General features: G+C 56.6%; 1 protein-coding gene across 1 annotated transcript in view; it reads right to left on the bottom strand.

The window, feature by feature from the left end:
- Positions 1-17,937, bottom strand: part of LOC117888909 (soluble scavenger receptor cysteine-rich domain-containing protein SSC5D-like) — a gene marked incomplete at its 3' end in the record, with an annotated part of 19,199 nt that extends 1,262 nt beyond the window's left edge. Inside the window, exons 1-8 of the mRNA XM_034792702.1 lie at positions 16,537-17,937; positions 16,050-16,076; positions 14,421-14,735; positions 13,711-14,037; positions 9,561-10,016; positions 8,202-8,516; positions 5,112-5,285; positions 1,909-2,031 (exon numbers count right to left, since the gene is read on the bottom strand). Of these exons, the coding sequence (XP_034648593.1) occupies positions 1,909-2,031; positions 5,112-5,285; positions 8,202-8,516; positions 9,561-10,016; positions 13,711-14,037; positions 14,421-14,735; positions 16,050-16,076; positions 16,537-16,624 (1,825 nt within the window). The remainder of the gene's footprint in view (positions 1-1,908; positions 2,032-5,111; positions 5,286-8,201; positions 8,517-9,560; positions 10,017-13,710; positions 14,038-14,420; positions 14,736-16,049; positions 16,077-16,536) is intronic.
- Positions 17,938-17,943: the final 6 nt, after the last annotated feature.

Below are 17,943 nucleotides of genomic sequence, written 5' to 3'. Positions count from 1 at the left end.
TCTGCCCAGCCCTACCCCACACCGCTCAGCCCACCCCGGCACTGCCCCAGCTCAGTCTGCCCAGCCCTACCCCACACCGCTCAGCCCACCCCGGCACTGCCCCTGCTCAGTCTGCCCAGCCCTTCCCCACACCCCACACCCAAACTCAGCCCTGCCCCAGCTCAGTCTGCCCAGCCCTACCCCACACCACCCAGCCCACCCCGGCACTGCCCCAGCTCAGTCTGCCCAGCCCTACCCCACACCGCTCAGCCCACCCCGGCACTGCACAGCTCAGTCTGCCCAGCCCTACCCCACACCGCCCAGCCCACCCCGGCGCTGCCCCTGCTCAGTCTGCCCAGCCCTACCCTACACTGCCCAGAGCAGCGCTAAGATCCATGGCCCTGTATTTGAAAGGCTGAAGTAAACTGAAATATAGAAACTTAAAGTCACTTGTAAATCCCCTGTTAACAAGAACATAAGAACAGCCATACTGGGTCAGCTCAGTGGTCCATCTAACACACCCATTGCACAACACACTGCCCCACACCACCCAGCACAGCACTAACACTATCTGTCTATCCTCATACACCCCTCTATCTAATCTATCTATCTATCTATCTATCTATCTCCTTTGTAGCCTATGTTAATTAGAAATTAGGGCTTGGCCTAACCCTTTCCCCAAGCTTCTACTCCCGCTCTGCCTCTTCCTGCCCCCACTCCACCCCTGCCCCGCCTCTTCCCGCCCAGTTCCACCCCCTCCCCTGAGCGTGCCCCCTCCCCGCTCTTCCCCCTCCCTCCCTGTGCCTCCTGCACACCGTGGAACAGCTGATCGTGGCGTGCGGGAGGCACTGGGAGAGAGGGGGAGGAGTTGATCAGTGGGGCCGCCAGCAGATGCGAGGCACTGGGGGGGAAGGGCGGGCGCTGGCTGCGGTGGGTGCTAAGCACCCACTAACTTTTTTTCCTGGGTTCTCCAGCCCTGGAGCACCCATGGAGTTGGCGCCTATGAAAGGAACGGTTTTGCTGAATAGCAGTTAACATCCAAAGGGCACCACTAGGTCCCAGGGTTACACGGCTGTACTTCACTCCGCTGTCAGTGGCACACCCATCCATCTTTGCGTGAGAGTATAACTGCTGTGCTGCAATCACATGCCATCTTACTGAAAAGGAAAACCATGAGTTAAGCAAAGTCTGGTTTTATCCCTCCAAGTGCTGCCTTGTGGCCTTCTACTGCCCACGGCTTGTCAGCGCTCCAGAGGCTCGACCCTGAAAACTAAGCTGGGTTTCATTGCACCTTTATCCCTAACAACTGGGAACATTTCAACGTAAAGGTTACAAAAGGTTACGCCTGACACACTAACCCTCCGTCCCCATACACCTCATCTGTCAAGCCATCCGTCCCCACGTGCACACCCCAATAACAACACTGTTCCCCCACTCTGCCCTCTCCATCCCTAGAGCTCACAGCACTTTGCAAGGGAGGTGGGTAGCCACTGCCTAGCCCCAGCCCATGAGGAAGGGGGCTGGGAGATAGGTCAGGCAGGGGACTGGGTTGGGCAGAGGGGCAGGGCGAGGATGAGGGCATAACCCAGCCCTGGTTCATTGCCCTGGGGCTGGTTGCTGGCCCCGCTAGGGGCTCAGGCCCAGCCCAAGGGGGCGTCGTCCACTAGCTGGCCCCTGGCTGGTCGCTTTGGCAATGAGGCCAGCACTGTTCGAGCTGCAGGCGTCCCCTACGGGGAGAGTGGAGACAGGGAGGGTCTCCCGGGGAGATGTGCTGGGGAGATCTGGACAGACAGCAGTAGAAAAAACAGGTGTTCGTGCTGCTGGGTGGAGCGATCAGAGCCCGAGCCAGGGCTGGGCCGGGGCTGAGTGGGGCAGGACGGGTACAGAGAGGGTGGCTGGGCAGCTCGAGCTGCAGGTTCCCAGACTGACCTACGGGTCCAGCAGTGGGCAGCTCTGGCTCTCCTGAGGGAGGGGGGCTCCGCGTGGTCCCCTCTGGCTGGGCGGCCTCCCGGGGGCTGGTGCCCTCCAGCATCGACAACGGCTTCCACTTCCCTGGAATACAGAGCATCTGGTTCAGCAGGTAGCACCCCCCACATAGAATCATAGAATATCAGGGCTGGAAGGGACCTCAAGAGGTCATCTAGTCCATCCCCCTGCTCAAAGCAGGACCAATTCCCAACTAAATCATCCCAGCCAGGGCTTTGTCAAGCTGGGCCTTAAAAACCTCCAAGGAAGGAGACTCCACCACCTCCCTAGGTAACGCATTCCAGTGCTTCACCACCCTCCTAGTGAAATAGTGTTTCCTAATATCCAACCTGGACCTCCCCCACTGCAACTTGAGACCATTGCTCCTTGTTCTGTCATCTGCCACCACTCAGAACAGCCGAGCTCCATCCTCTCTGGAACCCCCCTTCAGAGAGTTGAAGGCTGCTATCAAATCCCCCCTCATTCTTCTCTTCTGGAGACTAAACAATCCCAGTTCCCTCAGCCTCTCCTCATAAATCATGTGCTCCAGACCCCTAATCATTTTTGTTGCCCTCCGCTGGACTCTTTCCAATTTTTCCACATCCTTCTTGTAGTGTGGGGCCCAAAACTGGACACAGTATTCCAGATGAGGCCTCACCAATGTTGAATAAAGGGGAATGGTCACGTTCCTCGATCTGCTGGCCCCTACTTATACAGCCCAAAATGCCGTTAGCCTTCTTGGCAACAAGGGCACACTGTTGACTCATATCCAGCTTCTCGTCCACTGTGACCCCTAGGTCCTTTTCTGCAGAACTGCTACCTAGCCATTCGGTCCCTAGTTCTTTCGTCCTAAGTGCAGAACTCTGCACTTGTCCTTGTTGAACCTCCTCAGGTTTTTTTTGGCCCAATCCTCTAATTTGTCTAGGTCCCTCTGTATCCGATCCCTACCCTCTAGTGTATCTACCATGCCCCCTAGTTTATGTCATCTGCAAACTTGCTGAGAGTGCAGTCCACACCATCCTCCAGATCATTAATAAAGATATTAAACAAAACCGGCCCCAGGACCGACCCTTGGGGCACTCCGCTTGAAACCAGCTGCCAACTAGACATGGAGCCATTGATCACTACCCACTGAGCCCGACGATCTAGCCAGCTTTCTATCCACCTTACAGTCCATTCATCCAGCCCATACTTCTTTAACTTGGCGGCAAAAATACTGTGGGAGACCGTATCAAAAGCTTTGCTAAAGTCAAGGAATAACACATCCACTGCTTTCCCCTCATCCACAGAGCCAGTTATCTCATTATAGAAGGCAATTAGGTTAGTCAGGCACGACTTCCCCTTGGTGAATCCATGCTGACTATTCCTGATCACTTTCCTCTCCTCTAAGTGTTTCATAATTGATTCCTTGAGGATCTGCTCCATGATTTTTCCAGGGACTGAGGTGAGGCTGACGGGCCTGTAGTTCCCCGGATCCTCCTTCTTCCCTTTTTTAAAGATGGGCACTACATTAGCCTTTTTCCAGTCATCCGGGACCTCCCCCGATTGCCATGAGTTTTCAAAAATAATGGCTAATGGCTCTGCAATCTCATCTGCCAACTCCTTTAGCACCCTTGGATGCAGCGCATCCGGCCCCATGGACTTGTGCACGTCCAGTTATTCTAAATAGTCCTGAACCACTTCTTTCTCCACAGAGGGCTGGTCACCTTCTCCCCATATTGTGCTGCCCAATGCAGCAGTCTGGGAGCTGACCTTGTTCATGAAGACAGAGGCAAAACAAGCATTGAGTACATTAGCTTTTTCCACATCCTCGGTCACTAGGTTGCCTCCCTCATTCAGTAAGGGGCCCACACTTTCCTTGACTTTCTTCTTGTTGCTAACATACCTGAAGAAACCCTTCTTGTTACTCTTAACATCTCTTGCTACCTGCAACTCCAAGTGTGATTTGGCCTTCTGATTTCACTCCTGCATGCCTGAACAATATTTTTATACTTCCTGGTCATTTGTCCAATCTTCCACTTCTTGTAAGCTTCTTTTTTGCGTTTAAGATCAGCAAGGATTTCACTGTTTAGCCAAGCTGGTCGCCTGCCATATTTACTATTCTTTCTACACATCGGGATGATTTGTTCCTGCAACCGCAATAAGTTGCCACCAGCCAGACCTCCCTCACCCCCGCCAGCCAGACACCCTCATCCCCCGCCAGCCAGACACCCTCATCCCCCGCCAGCCGGACCTGCCCCAAGCAAACGGGAAACAGGAGCCCAACCATCAGCAGAGGGACAGCCTGGCGGCAGGGATTGCAGGGCTGGCTGGGGTGGCTGCACTGCAGGGGTGGAATGAGGGGCAGATGGGGGGCTGAGGGCTGGTTGGGCAGGTGAGGGTGGGATGGGGGGCAGATGGGGGTCTAAGGGCTGGGTGGGTGGGGTGGATTAGGGAGCTGTGGGTTGGCTGGACTTCAGGGGTGGAATGAGGGGCAGATGGGGGGCTGTGGGCTGGCTCGGTGGGAGAGGGTAGGATGGGGGGCAGATGGGGGACTGAGGGCTGGCTAGGTGGGTGGGGTGGGATGGGAGGACAGATGGAGGGGCTGAGGGCTGGCTGGGTGGGTGGGGCAGGATGGGGAGCTGTGGGTTGGCTGGACTGGAGGGGTAGACTGGAGGGGCAGATGGGGGGCTGAGGGCTGATTGGGCGGATGGGGGTGGGTGGGGGCCGAACGGTTCCTTCAAGGGAGCCCTGGCTTGGCCACTCTGGACGACGTCCTGCTACCCTAAGGCCTGCCCCACACCAGGTGTCACTGTCAATCCCGGCTGAGGTGCAGGAATCCCTGCAGGGCGGCCCAGGCTCTCCCAGGAGTCTCTCAGCCGGACTGGCTGGGCAGAGCTCGCTCGCTGGAGCCCAGAGGTTCAGTCTCGGAGGCAGTGAGGCCGGTGTGGCTGACCCTGGAGGAAGAATGGGACCCCTTGGGGGACTGGCACACTGACGGGTTCCTTCAAGGGACTGTCTAATGCAGGATCCTGAGGATCAGGGACAGATGGGTTGGGAGCTAGCAGGGGGATGGCTTTGCCAGGGGATGGGGCAGGTTGGAGGCTGGACTAGGGAGTCGGTTGAGGACTGGGTGGCCAGGAACGGGGGGGGCTGGCTGGGGAGGGTAGTCCCCACCGCTCACTCACCTGGTAGCACTGCCTGTGGGGATACCTGGGCTGGTGCCTGTGTCTCCTCCCGTGCCACCGAAGGGAGCCGGGGTCGGGGCTTCTGCGTCCGTGGCTTCTGCGTCCGTGGCTTCTGCATTCGTGGCTGTGGGGCCATGGGCTTGGCAAAGCGCTGCCTCACAGGGGCCAACTCGTCTGTGAAGGAGATGGGAGAGATCCTAGCAATCTGAGGGGGTTGGCACAAACACACTCCCAGAGATATACACACACTGTGCACGCTATACACAGACACACTGCATGCACATACACACAGCACTGTGCAAAAACACCACTGCACATGCACAATTCACACTGCACCCACATGCATACCCTGCGCACAAACACCACTGTGCAAATGTGAATTGCACACACGCACCCACATTGCTGCACACACGCAGATTGCACACTGCATGCACATGCATACACTGCACACACGCACATTGCACACACAACGTACACACACACTCACCACTGCACACATGCACTGTATGCACACACACTGCACAAAAATGCACACTGCACACACATGCTGCATGCACATACACATATGCACACATTATGCACATGCACGCACAGCGCACACGGTAAAATGTACAGAGGTCAAATACGCCTAGAATAGCTTGGTAGAATAGCTATACGCTCTCCTGCCCCTTTGAGCCGGTGCTCTCCCTCTGTTCCCCTCGCGAGTGTACTGAAGAAGGTTGCGAGATGGCCCTGGCTCATCCCATCTCTTGCCCACAATCCGTGGGCAAGCAGGATCTGAATGGAACAGGCTGTATTTGCATAGACACGCCTCCTCTGCCTAGGCGCTCAGCAGACAGCTGCTTGCCCAAAGTGATCCACTTGGGCGGTTAAGGGTTAAACAGTCTTGGACACGGGGCACCGACCTGCTGTTATCCTTACTGCAGGAGTAAAGGGCAGCAGGCCTGTCCTTAGCCTGCCCTGACTGAGAGGGGCTCCCTAATCTCCTCACTAAGCAGGCACAGTGATGCCAAACCCCAGGGAAAAGCAACCGGGGCTGGAATAGGGGTTTCTAGCTGGGGGTTAAAGTGTTTTAGCTACTGATTGATCCTTCTCCAGGATGTAAAGAGAGCACTGATCGGACTCCGTGGAGAGGCCTGGCTTCAGCGCTCACGACAGCGGGACCTGGGGATGAGCAGGTCTCTGAGCCTTGGAGCGGGTGTCAGGACAGTGGTGTGGTGAAAGCAAGGCAGAGGTTCCTCGCTGTCCAGTGAAATCCCTACGGACAGGGCACAGCATTGCAGCTAGCGGCAGTCATAGAGGCGCAGTAACAGACAGGGCCGGCTCCAGGTTTTCTGCCGCCCCAAGCGGCAGAGGAAAAAAAAAAAAAAAAGCCGATCTGCGGCACTTCGGCGGCAGCTCAATCGTGCCGCTCCATTCTTCGGCGGCAGTTCGGCGGCGGGTCCTTCACTCCCTCGCTTCTTCGGCGGCAGCTCAAAGAGGAAGAGAGGGACTGAGGGACCCGCTGCCGAAGACCCGGCCGTGCTGCCCCAATAGCGGACGGAGTGCCGCCCCTTTGTATTGGCCACCCCAAGCACCTGCTTCCTTAGTTGGTGCCTGGAGCCAGCCCTGGTAACAGAGGTATTGCCCAACCCCCCTTCAGGGGCAGGAGCTGAACCCTGTGAATGCCCCCCGAATTCTGGGACTTCGCCCACCTCAGACAACCAACCGCAAGTGGGGTGCAGCACAGGGGGAGGGGAGTGGCGTATTAAAGGGACACTTGTCCATCGGCCTTTCACACTGCAAGGTGGGAAACTGAGGCAAAGGACACTGCCGGGCGGGTGTTTTACTTACTGATTGCTTACTTGGGAGTCACTGTTGTGGTATCTTCTCAAATTAATGCTGGGTTCCTTTTGCCTTTTCTTAGAAGTTTTCTCTGCTCTACAGTACGCAGACTCAGCTGGTAAAGGGGAAGCATTACCTCTTGGAGGCACCAGGGGAGGTGGTCACTTTTCCCAGATTTCTGGGTGCGGGCTTGAGCCACTTCTGTTTTGTGGTGTTCAGAGGAACCCCTGGATACTTGAACCCGGCCCTTGTCACTGCCACCACTAGCTGGCAGCAGGGTTACACGCTTTTTAGACCTGTTGGCTAAGGAATTTCCATGAGCCCAGGACTAGGAGATGTGATGGTTAAACCAAATCTACATCCTGCTCAGTGACCAAGCAAGGCTGACAGCCACCTAGGGGCAGAGCTTCTCTCCCTCTGTCCAACTAGAGAGACCCTCCAAGGCTCAACGCACAGGGGGAATCCCGGCTGTCAGGGGTAAGTCAAGCGTTAGAGAGGAGGGTAAAAAAACCCTCTAGGAAGCGCTCACCGTGCGCCCAGACAGCTGAACGGCCCCACGAGCAAACTAGCTGAACTCCAGCGTACAGACACATCTCACGCCCAACTAGCCACTGTTCCTTTGTGTGCCTTACGAACCCCATCGACCGCTCTCCTTGGGCAAACCCTTGGTCATGTTCCTTCACACATTCACAGGCCAGAGAACGGATTCCTGTTTGTACTGCAGTAAAGTGCCTCTTGCTCTCCATTCAGTACGGGGACGTCCAGGCTGGGCCCTGCATTCAGAGGCCCGATCCAGGATTTTGTTTCTAGCTGGGCGTCCTGCTCTAGAAGTGTGATGAGGGGTCCAGTCCAGGGAGGGGAAGGGAATAATGCCAGATCTTGGCTCCTACCCAGGGTATAACTTTGGAGTTAGGGTGACCAGGTGTCCTGATTTTGGGGTCTTTTTCTTATATAGGCTCCTGTTACCCCCCAACCCGTCCCGATTTTTCACATTTGCTGTCTGGTCACCCTATTCGGAATATTAAAAGAAACTGCTTAACAAATGGGCCCCAATGAACCATCAGGCTAATTCTGATTTACATGGAATGAACCAAACCTTCCGGCTCAGCGCACCATGGAGGAAACATGCCACACACCAGCGCCATCTACTGATGGAAGCAGCAGAGAACCTGAGAGAGCTAAAATCTGGGTTCCGACTGGTGAGATGGTGAGAGCCCAGTACAAGAGAAGAGAGATTCCCCCTCCCCACACACACACACAGGTTACCTGTACACACCACACCAGCGTCCTCCGCATGCTGGCAGTCATGCACGCCCCATGGTGCAGCCAGACACCGGCTCAGCGCCGACTCATTGCCCTGGCACCGCACGTTGTCCAGCCAGATGGGACCACTGCCTTCACCAAAAAAGGCCCCCCTGGGAGCAGAGAGTGGGTCCCCGCAGCCGAGCTCCCGGCACACCACAGCCGCGCCTGGCAGCGCCCACATGTCATCGCACACTGTGCCCCAGCGGCCCTGGTGGAAAACCTCCAGCCGCCCGGAGCAGGAACCTGCGCCACCCACCAGCCGCAGCACAGCACCCCCTGGGGAGAGAGCAGAGATCAGAGAGAGCAGGGAGCTCTGGGGGGTAGTTGGTCCTAAGGGGCTAGGTAGCTTTGGGAGATAGGAAGTTTGTGGGGGGGAGGTAGTTCTTGGGGGGTAGTTCTGGGAGGGGAAGATAGCTCTGGGGAAGTAAGTAGTTCTGCGGGGGAGAGTATCTCTGAAAGATATTTGTTCCTAGGGTGGTAAGTAGCTCTGTGAGGTAGGTAGTTCAGGGGGGTAGGTAGCTCTGGGGGGTAGTTAGTTGTGGGGGGTCAGTAGCTCTGGACAGGAGGTAGCTCGGTGGGATAGTTGGTCCTGGGGGATAGGTAGCTCTGGGGGGTTGTAGGTCGGGGGGGGGGAGTTCTGGGGGGGGGGGGAGGTAGCTTGGGGAGGGGGGTGGTGCGGGGGAGAGGTAGCTTTGGGGGGAAGGTAGCTCGGTGGGATAGTTGGTCCTGGGAGAGAGGTAGCTCTGGGCAGGAGGTAGCTCTGGGGAGTAGTTTATTGGCGGGTAGGTAGTTCTGGGGGGAGGTAACTCTGGGGAAGTAGGTAGTTCTGGGGGGTTAGGTAGCTCTGGCAGAGGGGTAGTTCTGTGGGGGTAGGTAGCTCTGGGGAAGGGGTAGTTCTGGGGAGTAGTTTCTCAGGGTGCTAGGAAGTTCTGGGGGGAGCTAACTCTGGGGAAGTAGGTAGTTCAGGGTGGGGCATAGTTCTGGGGAAGGGGTAGTTCTGGGGAGTAGTTTCTCAGGGTGGTAGGTAGTTCTGGAGGGAGATAACTCTGGGGAAGTAGGTAGTTCAGGGTGCGGCGTAGCTCTGGGGGAGAGGTAGTTCTGGGCAGTAGTTTGTTGGCGGGGAGGTAGCTCTGGGGGAGGGGTAGCTCTGGGGAGTAGTTTGTCAGGGTAGTAGGTAGCTCGGGGGGGAGGTGTAACTGGGGAAGTAGGTAGTTCGGCGTGGGGCGTAGCTCTGGGGGAGGGGTAGCTCTGGGCAGTAGTTTGTTGCGGGGGAGGTAGCTCTGTGGGAGGGGTAGCTCTGGGGAGTAGTTTGTCAGGGTAGTAGGTAGCTCGGGGGGGAGGTGTAACTGGGGAAGTAGGTAGTTTGGCGTGGGGCGTAGCTCTGTGGGAGGGGTAGCTCTGTGGGGTAGTTGGTCCTAGGCGGGTAGGTAGTTCCTGGTGGGGGATAGCTCTGGGGGGTACCTGTGCAGATGACACTGGCATCCTCGTCGTGCTGGCAGTTGGTGCGCCCCCAGGGCCGTGCCCGGCACTGCCTCAACGATATCTCCTTCCCACTGCAGCCCACGTCATCCAGCCAGATGGGGCCAGTGCCAGTCCCAAAATGCGCCCCCCCGGGGGCAGCCTGAACTGCGCCACAGCCCAGCTCCCGGCATACCACGGCGCCCTCCAGCAGCCCCCAGCCGTCATCACACACCGAGCCCCACTGGCTCCCGTGAAGCACCTCCAGACGCCCTGCGCAGCTGTGGGGGCCCCCCACGAGCCGCAGGGGGGCACCGCCTGCAGGACAGATAATAGGTCACCAGGGGATGGGGAACACAGAGGGGCCCCATAGGCCAGACTAAGAGACTGGGGCTCTCTGTAGAGGGAGGGGTGCCACAGGCCAGGCTGGGGCATGGAGGGGTCTTTGCAAGGGAAGGGAGCTCCACTGCCCAGGCTGATGGGTGGGGGCAAGTCTCTGACAGGATCATGGCTCTGGCATGCTTGGTGACATCAGGGCAAACAGAAGGGGAAGCTCGTAGATTCATAGATCCCAAGGCCAGAAGGGACCACTTTCATCATCTGGTCTGACCTCCTGCATAGCACAGGGCAGAGAACATCCCCAAAATAATTCCTTGAGAAGATTGTTGACAAAAACACCGAATCTTGAGTCAAAAATTGTCCATGATGGAGAATCCACAACAACCCATTGTAAATTGTTCCAACGCTTCAATACTCTCGTTGTTAAAAATGTGTATCTTAGTTCCAGTCTAAATCATGTTAGACCTTCCTCTGCTAGACTGAAGAGCCCATTATTAAATATTTGTTCCCCATGTAGATATCTACAGTCTGTGATCATCCTCCCTTAACCTTCTCTTGCATTCTTTGTTCCTAGATGAATACATTGACATTCAGCCATATTAAAACACATATTGTTGCTTGCACCCAGTTTATCAGCTGATCCAGATCGCTCTGTATCCATGACCTGTCCCCTTCATTATTTACCACTCCCCCAATATATGTGTCATTTGCAAACTATATCAGTGATGATTTTATGTTTTCTTCCAGGTCATTGATAAAAACGTTAAGGAGCATATGGCCAAGACCTGAACCTAGTGAGATCCCGCTAGAAACACTGCTGCTCATTGATGATTCCCTGTTTACAGTTACATTTTGAGACCTATCAGCTAGCCAGTTTTTAATCCATTTAATGTGTGCCATGTTAATTTTATATTGTTTTGTTTCATTCTAGTTGGTCATAGAATCTTAGAAGCATAGAAGATTAGGATTGGAAGAGACCTCAGGAGGTCATCTAGTCCAACCCTCTGCTCAAAGCAGGACCAACACCAACTAAATCATCCCAGCCAGGACTTTGTCAAGCCAGGCCTTAAAAACCTCTAAGGATGGAGATTCCACCACCTCTCTAGGCAACCCATTCCAGTGCTTCACCACCCTCCTAGTGAAATAGTGTTTCCTAATATCCAACCTAGACTTCCCCCATTGCAACTTGAGACCATTGCTCCTGGTTCTGTCATCTGCCACCACTGAGAAGAGCCTAGCTCCATCCTCTTTGGAACCTCCCTTCAGGTAGTTGAAGGCTTCTATCAAATCCCCCCCTCACTCTTCTCTTCTGCAAACTAAATAAGTCCAGTTCCCTCAGCCTCGCCTCATAAATCATGTGCCCCAGCCCCCTAATCATTTTCGTTGCCCTCTGCTGGACTCTGTCCAATTTGTCCACATCCTTTCTGTAGTGGGGGGCCCAAAACTGGACGCAATACTCCAGATGTGGCCCACCAGTGCCGAATAGAGGGGAATAATCACTTCCCTCAATCTGCTGGCAATACTCCTACTAATGCAGCCCAATATGCATGACTTGCCCTTGGTGAATCCACGTTGACTGATTTTGATCACCTTCCCCTCCTCCAAGTGCTTCAAAATGGTTTACTTGAGGACCTGCTCCATGATTTTTCCAGGGACTGAGGTGAGGCTCCTTCTTCCATTGCCTTTTTCCAATCGTCTGGGACCTCCCCCGATCACCATGAGTTTTCAAAGATAATGGCCAATGGCTCTGCAATCACATCAGCCAATTCCCTCAGCACCCTCGGACGCATTAGATCTGGACCCATGGACTTGTGCATGTCCAGCTTTTCTAAATAGTCCTTAACGTGTTCTTTCACGACTCGCGGCTGCTCACCTTCTCCCCATACTGTGTTGCCCAGGACAGCAGGTGGGAGCTGACCTTGTCTGTGAAGACCGAGGCAAAAAAAGCATTGAGTACTTCAGCTTTTTCCACATCATCTGTCACTAGGTTTCCTCCCCCATTCATTAAGGGTCCCACACTTTCCCTGATCTTTTTCTTGTTGCTAACTTACATGTAGAGACCCTTCTTGTTACCCTTCACATCCCTTGCTAGCTGCAACTCCAGTTGTGTTTTGGCCTTCCTGATTACAGCCCTGCATGCTTGAGCAATATTTTTATACTCCTCCCTAGTCATCTGTCCAAGTTTCCACTTCTTGTAAGCTTCCTTTTTGTGTTTAAGTTCACCGAAGATTTCACTCTTAAGCCAAGCTGGTCGCCTGCCATATTTGCTATTCTTTCTGCACATTGGGATGGTTTGTTCCTGCGCCCTTAATAAGGCTTCTTTAAAAGACAGCCAGCTCTCCTGGACTCCTTGCCCCCTCATATTAGCCTCCCAGGGGATCAGTTCCCTAAGGGAATCAAAATCAGCTTTTCTGAAATCCAGGGTCTGTATTCTTTCTTCCTTTTGTGAGGATCCTAAACTCAACTATCTCATGGTCACTGCTGTCCAGGTTGCCACCCACTTCTACTTCCCCTTCCAATTATTCCCTGTTTGTAAGCAGCAGGTCAAGAGGAGCATGGCCCCTAGTTGGTTCCTCCAGTAGTTGCACCAGGAAGTTGTCCCCAACACTCTCCAAAAACTTCCTGGATTGTCTATGCACTACTGTATTGCTCTCCCAGCAGATGGCAGGGCGATTTAAGTTCCCCATGAGAACCAGGGCCTGTGTTCTGGAAACTTCAGTTAGTTGTCCGAAGAAAGCCTCGTCTACCTCATCCTCCTGGTCCAGTGGTCTATAGCACATGCTCACCACGACATCACCCTTGTTGCTTTCGGTTCTAAACTAAACCCAAAGACTCTCAATAGACTTTTCTCCAGTTTCATACTGGAACTCTGAACAGTCATACTGCTCTCTTACATACAGTGCAACTTCTCCACCTTTCCCCCCCACACACCTGTCCTTCCTAGGGTTACCATATTTAAACCTTAAAAAAGGAGGACACTCCACGGGGCCCTGGCCCCAACTCCGCCCCGGCCCTGCCCCAACTCCGCCTCTTCCCCGCCCCGGCCCCGCCCCTTCCCGAAGTCCCCACTCCAACTCTGCCCCCTCCCCTGAGTGCCCTGCATTCCCCCTCCTCCCTCCCAGCCATCTACAATATTCTGAAATTCCTATGATGTTTTGATCCTGGCAGCGTGAGACCTCCAGCGTAGGTCGCTCCGACTGGAGGGTTTTCTCAAAGCTCTGCTCTAGGAATTACTTGGGAGACGTTCTCGGGCCTGTGTTATGCAGGAGGTCAGACTAGACATTATCACAATGGTCCCTTCTGGCCTTGGAATTGAAAAGAATTGAAGTCCCCCAGGACGCAGCTTTTCTTCCACACATTGTAGATCAGTGACTCAGAAACAAGCAATGCCACTTTTGAGGTAGAGTGTCCTCCTTCCCCGTTTGCCCACTCGAGGCTTCCTACATAGGCTCTAACCCTTGATTTTAACATTCCAGTCCTGCGGCTCATTCCACCAGGGGTCAGTAATACAGCTAGCTCCAATCAATGCTCACAAACGAGCAATTCCACTTCCCCTGGGATGAAGCCCCAGGAAGTTGGGGAGATGGAATGGAGGGAGGCATGTGCCAAGGAGTGGGAGGGTCATTGGGGGTGGGGGTTCCCTACGGGGGGAATTGTTTTGTCTCATACTCACTGTGCTCTGGCGTGGTGGAAGCCGGCCTGGCTGTGCTCTGTGCTGGGGTTTTGTGGTCTCCAAGGGCCGGCTGCACCGAGGGCTCGGTGGTGATGACGGGCAGGAAGCGGTGAGCTGTGGGCACAGCAGGGTCAGACAGGGACACAGAGACATGGCCACATGGAGAGTGTGGCCCTTGGGCCCTGGAAGGATCGGTGCCAGCCACAATGGGCACTGAAATGGAACAGGCCATAACATCTGCACATACCCAGAGCCCCAGCCACACCACGCTGTAGGGGACACAGGGCCTTCTAGGGGTGTCTGCTCCACTCCGGCCCAAGGCGGGGACTGGCTGGCTCAGGGGGTGGGGAATGGCACATGGGGCCCTCTAGGGGCGTCCGTTCCATTCTGGCCCCATGCAGGGACTAGCTGGCTCAGGGGGTGGGGAATGAGACATGGGGCCTGTCCCCTCTATGGGGTGCCAGCTCCCATCCGGCCCCAGGACAGGAATGGCTGGCTCAGGGGGTGGGGAATGGCACATGGGGCCCTCTAGGGGCATCCGCTCTGCTCTGGCCCCATGCGGCGACCAGCTGGCTCAGGGGATGGGGAATGGGACATGGGGCCTGTCCCCTCTATGGGGCGCCGGCTCCAACTGTCCCAGGGCCGGGTACCGCCTGACACAGCTGTGCAATATTCCCAGCTGCCACGTCACACACTCCGGCTGGCCCCACCTGAGCACACGGCACTGGCGTCCTCCTCATGGCTGCAGACATGCTGGCGCCAGCCCCGGTGGCGGCAGTGGCGCAGATGTTGCTCTGAGCCCTGGCACCGCACCTCATTGAGCCAGATGGGGCCAGTGCCCTCCCCAAACCAGGCGCCCACCGGGGCAGAGAGCACGGTGCCGCAGCCCAGCTGCCTGCACACCACGGCTGCGTCGGCCAGGTCCCACTCGTCGTCACACACCGAGCCCCAGCGGCCCTTGTAGTTGATCTCCACGCGCCCCACGCACTCACTGGGGCCCCCAGCCAGACGCACCAGGAATGGGCCTGCAGGGATGGCACAGCCTGTCAGACCCACAACCCCCCTCTCATGGCCCCTCTGCCCCATTGGGTCCTCCCCTCTCCACCCAGCCCCAAGGGGCCTTACACCACCCCCAGGGCCCCACTGCACCACTCCTTCCTCCCAGGATCCCAGCCCCTCTCAGGCCACTCTGCTCCATGGGACCGCTCTCCCCTAGCCCCACCCCAATGGGCCCCTTCCCTCCAGGGCCCCACCACCCCATGGGCCTCTTCCTCCCAGGCTCCTACCCCATAATGGGGATGTTCCTCCCTGAGCCCATCACCCCATGGGCCACTCTGCCCCACTGAGCCCAGCCCCATGATCCTTCACTCACCTGTGAACCTTCAACCCTTTTGAGCCTCCACCCCACTGCAACACTTTCACACCCCACTGTAACCCTTCACCCCATTGTGATCCTTCGCACCCCCTGCAACCTTTCATCCCACTGCAACCCTTCACCCCACTGCGACACTTCACTTCACTGCACTGCAACTCTTCACCCCACTGTGACCCTTTCACCCCACTGCGACCCTTCACACCCCCTGCAACCTTTCACCCCACTGTAACCCTTCACCCCACTGCGACACTTCACCCCACCTGCCCCACATGGGCTGGAGTTGTGGTTGCCCATCCCCATCACATCAGAAGGCAGCGAGACCTGGAGGTGGAGAGGGGACCCCCACAGACAGTGCCAGGCCCAGACAGGCAGTGCTAGGGTGAGACAGGCAGGGGTGGACACACGCACGGCCAGGGACATGCTGGCCAGGCCAACACGCAGAGTTTGCTGGCACGACTGTTGGGCGGGGTGTGAAGAGGTGTCACCCCTGCCCAACATGGCTCTGTCAGCAGAGCCCCGAGCGGTACCTGCAAGACAGAGCTTGTGTTGCCAAGATGGCTCAGCTGGGCTGGGCCAAGCACTCCTCTGTGAGCAGTGTCCACACCAGGCCCACATAGGACCTATGTAATCCTGTGCCCTGCCTCCCCCCAACACACACAAGGTCACACACACAGGGACAGGGACACCCACACATAGGGGCACACACAGGGACACATACGGGGTGCACATGCACACACAGAGGTGCACGCGCACACACACACACACACACAGAGGGATACAAAGGGGCGCACACACACACAGGGGCGCACACATACACACACAGAGCCAACAGGGACACACACACAGGGACGTGCACACACACAGGGGTGCGCGCACAGACCCACACACAGAGCCGACAGGGACACATACACAGAGACACGCACACACAGAGGGGTGCACGCACAGACCCACAATACGCAGTTACCTGTGTAGTGAAATTCCAGGAACCCAACTGAAAAACAAGAGCGCAGCAGGTGAGCAGAGCCCAGCAGATGGCCAATCTCCTGCCCAGCGGGTCAGGGAGTCAGGACGGTCCAGTGTGGGGCCTGGCTGGGTGTGGGGGAGCAGCCAGTCTGAGCCCCCAATCCGGGAACAACCAGCGTGAGCAGCCCTTAGATAAACACTGCAAATGCCTGCAAACAGAGTGAGCCCTGGAGTGCCAGGCACCTTGATCTCCCTGCTTGGGGTTTTGAAACTGAGTGTCCCCTGCCCAGTGCTCAACACCCGCTGCCCAGTGCCCCCTGCTTGCCACCCCCTGCCCAGTGCTCAACAACCTCTGCCTGGTGCTCTGTGCCCCCTGCAGCCCTCAGCATCCAGGAGTTCTGACAGTGCCTGAGCTGGGACCCTGGGCCTAGGAAGGGGCTGGGCTTCCCCGGTGCCTGAGCCTCGCCCCCAAAGCAGCTGGTACTCACCAAGGAGGAGCAGGGGCAGCCGCATGGTGGCTGGTGGGGAGCAAGCCCTGGGGCCAGGTCTGCACAGTATCAGGAACGGCTGTTTCATGGAGCAGGACTGGTCAGGCCAGGGGATGACTCAGCCTGGCCACAGTTTATAAGGAGGGAGCCTTGTAACGCCCACAGCTCAGAGTGATGACCTCGGAGCCAGGGAAGCCAGGGCCGGCAGGGGACCCTGTGCACAGGAGTGGGCAAGCGTGACACCAGGGATGCTGGACTGGGCGAGCCCTGCCAGCCACGTGTCCCAGTACAGAGAGCAGTATCCTCCAGCCAGGCCACTGGCAGGCAACGGGTTAATGAGCAGCAACAGAAACAGCTGCAAGAGCTGGGCTCATGTCTGTGTGTGCAACGCAAACCAACATCCAGGGCCACACACACACACCCAGCATCCCCCACATGCACGCCCATGTGTGTGCAAATATACATGCAAAGGGATGCACACAAACACGTTGACATACATGTGTACACACACTGACACACACACACTGTCAATTCGTACCCATGCCCAGACGCACGCACATACTCTCAATCATTCACACGCACACAGTCATTTACACACATACACACACTGACATACTTGTACGCCCTGAGTGCTGTGCCATGTTGTCTGGACCAAGGGGTGTGATGGGACAGGGGGAGGGGTCCCGTCCTGTCATGGGGGCAGTGTGGGGCCATGGCCTGGCTGGTGCCAATCTCCCCCCCAGTCCTGGCCGCATGGTCCCAGCCGGGGGCGAGTCATAGAAAGACTGAGTCAGTGCTGTGCGAGCCAGGCTGGCCTGCAGCCCGCAGTGCCGCAGGCAGAGGGACGGCCCAGCCCAGGTCTCTGGGACCCTGCCCGTAGACATTGGGCAGCCCTGGGGACCCTGTCCACCTGGCACCCCATGCCAGGCACTGCCCCTGCCCGGCCAGCTGCACCGCAGGGCTGAGGGAGCCATGGCCTGGCTGGTCCTCAGCCTCCCCGTCGCCACTGCGGGCTGTGTTTCCAGGATATCAGCAACCATAGCAACCTGTGTTGTCATACAACCAAACATCCCACGCTAAACAGCAGCTGCCTGGCCCGCCGTGGAGGGGAGACTGCCAAGGAACAGGCAGGCGGTTGCAAGGAGCAGGCAGGGGCTCTCTCCCCTCGCAGTCAATGCTAGTCCCAATGCCCCAGGCCAGCGCTAGGGGGCCTGTGCTGCAGAAAGTGGGTTGCTCAGTAGGGGGCGCTCTTCCCTGACAGTCAGCGCTGGCCCCCCATGCACACTAGGATGGGAGGAGGGATATTTGCTGTTGTAAGAGCACGTCTGGAGATCGAGAGATAGCTCCCGTTGGCTTTTCCCGGCAGTGACTCTCCTGACGACCGCCCTGGGCTGAGTGGATCCCCTT

The sequence above is a fragment of the Trachemys scripta genome, chromosome 16 (genome assembly GCF_013100865.1).
Source record: "Trachemys scripta elegans isolate TJP31775 chromosome 16, CAS_Tse_1.0, whole genome shotgun sequence".
Lineage (NCBI taxonomy): Eukaryota > Metazoa > Chordata > Testudines > Emydidae > Trachemys > Trachemys scripta.
Note: the sequence above shows the minus strand (reverse complement) of the source record. Positions and strands in the feature narration are given on the sequence as shown.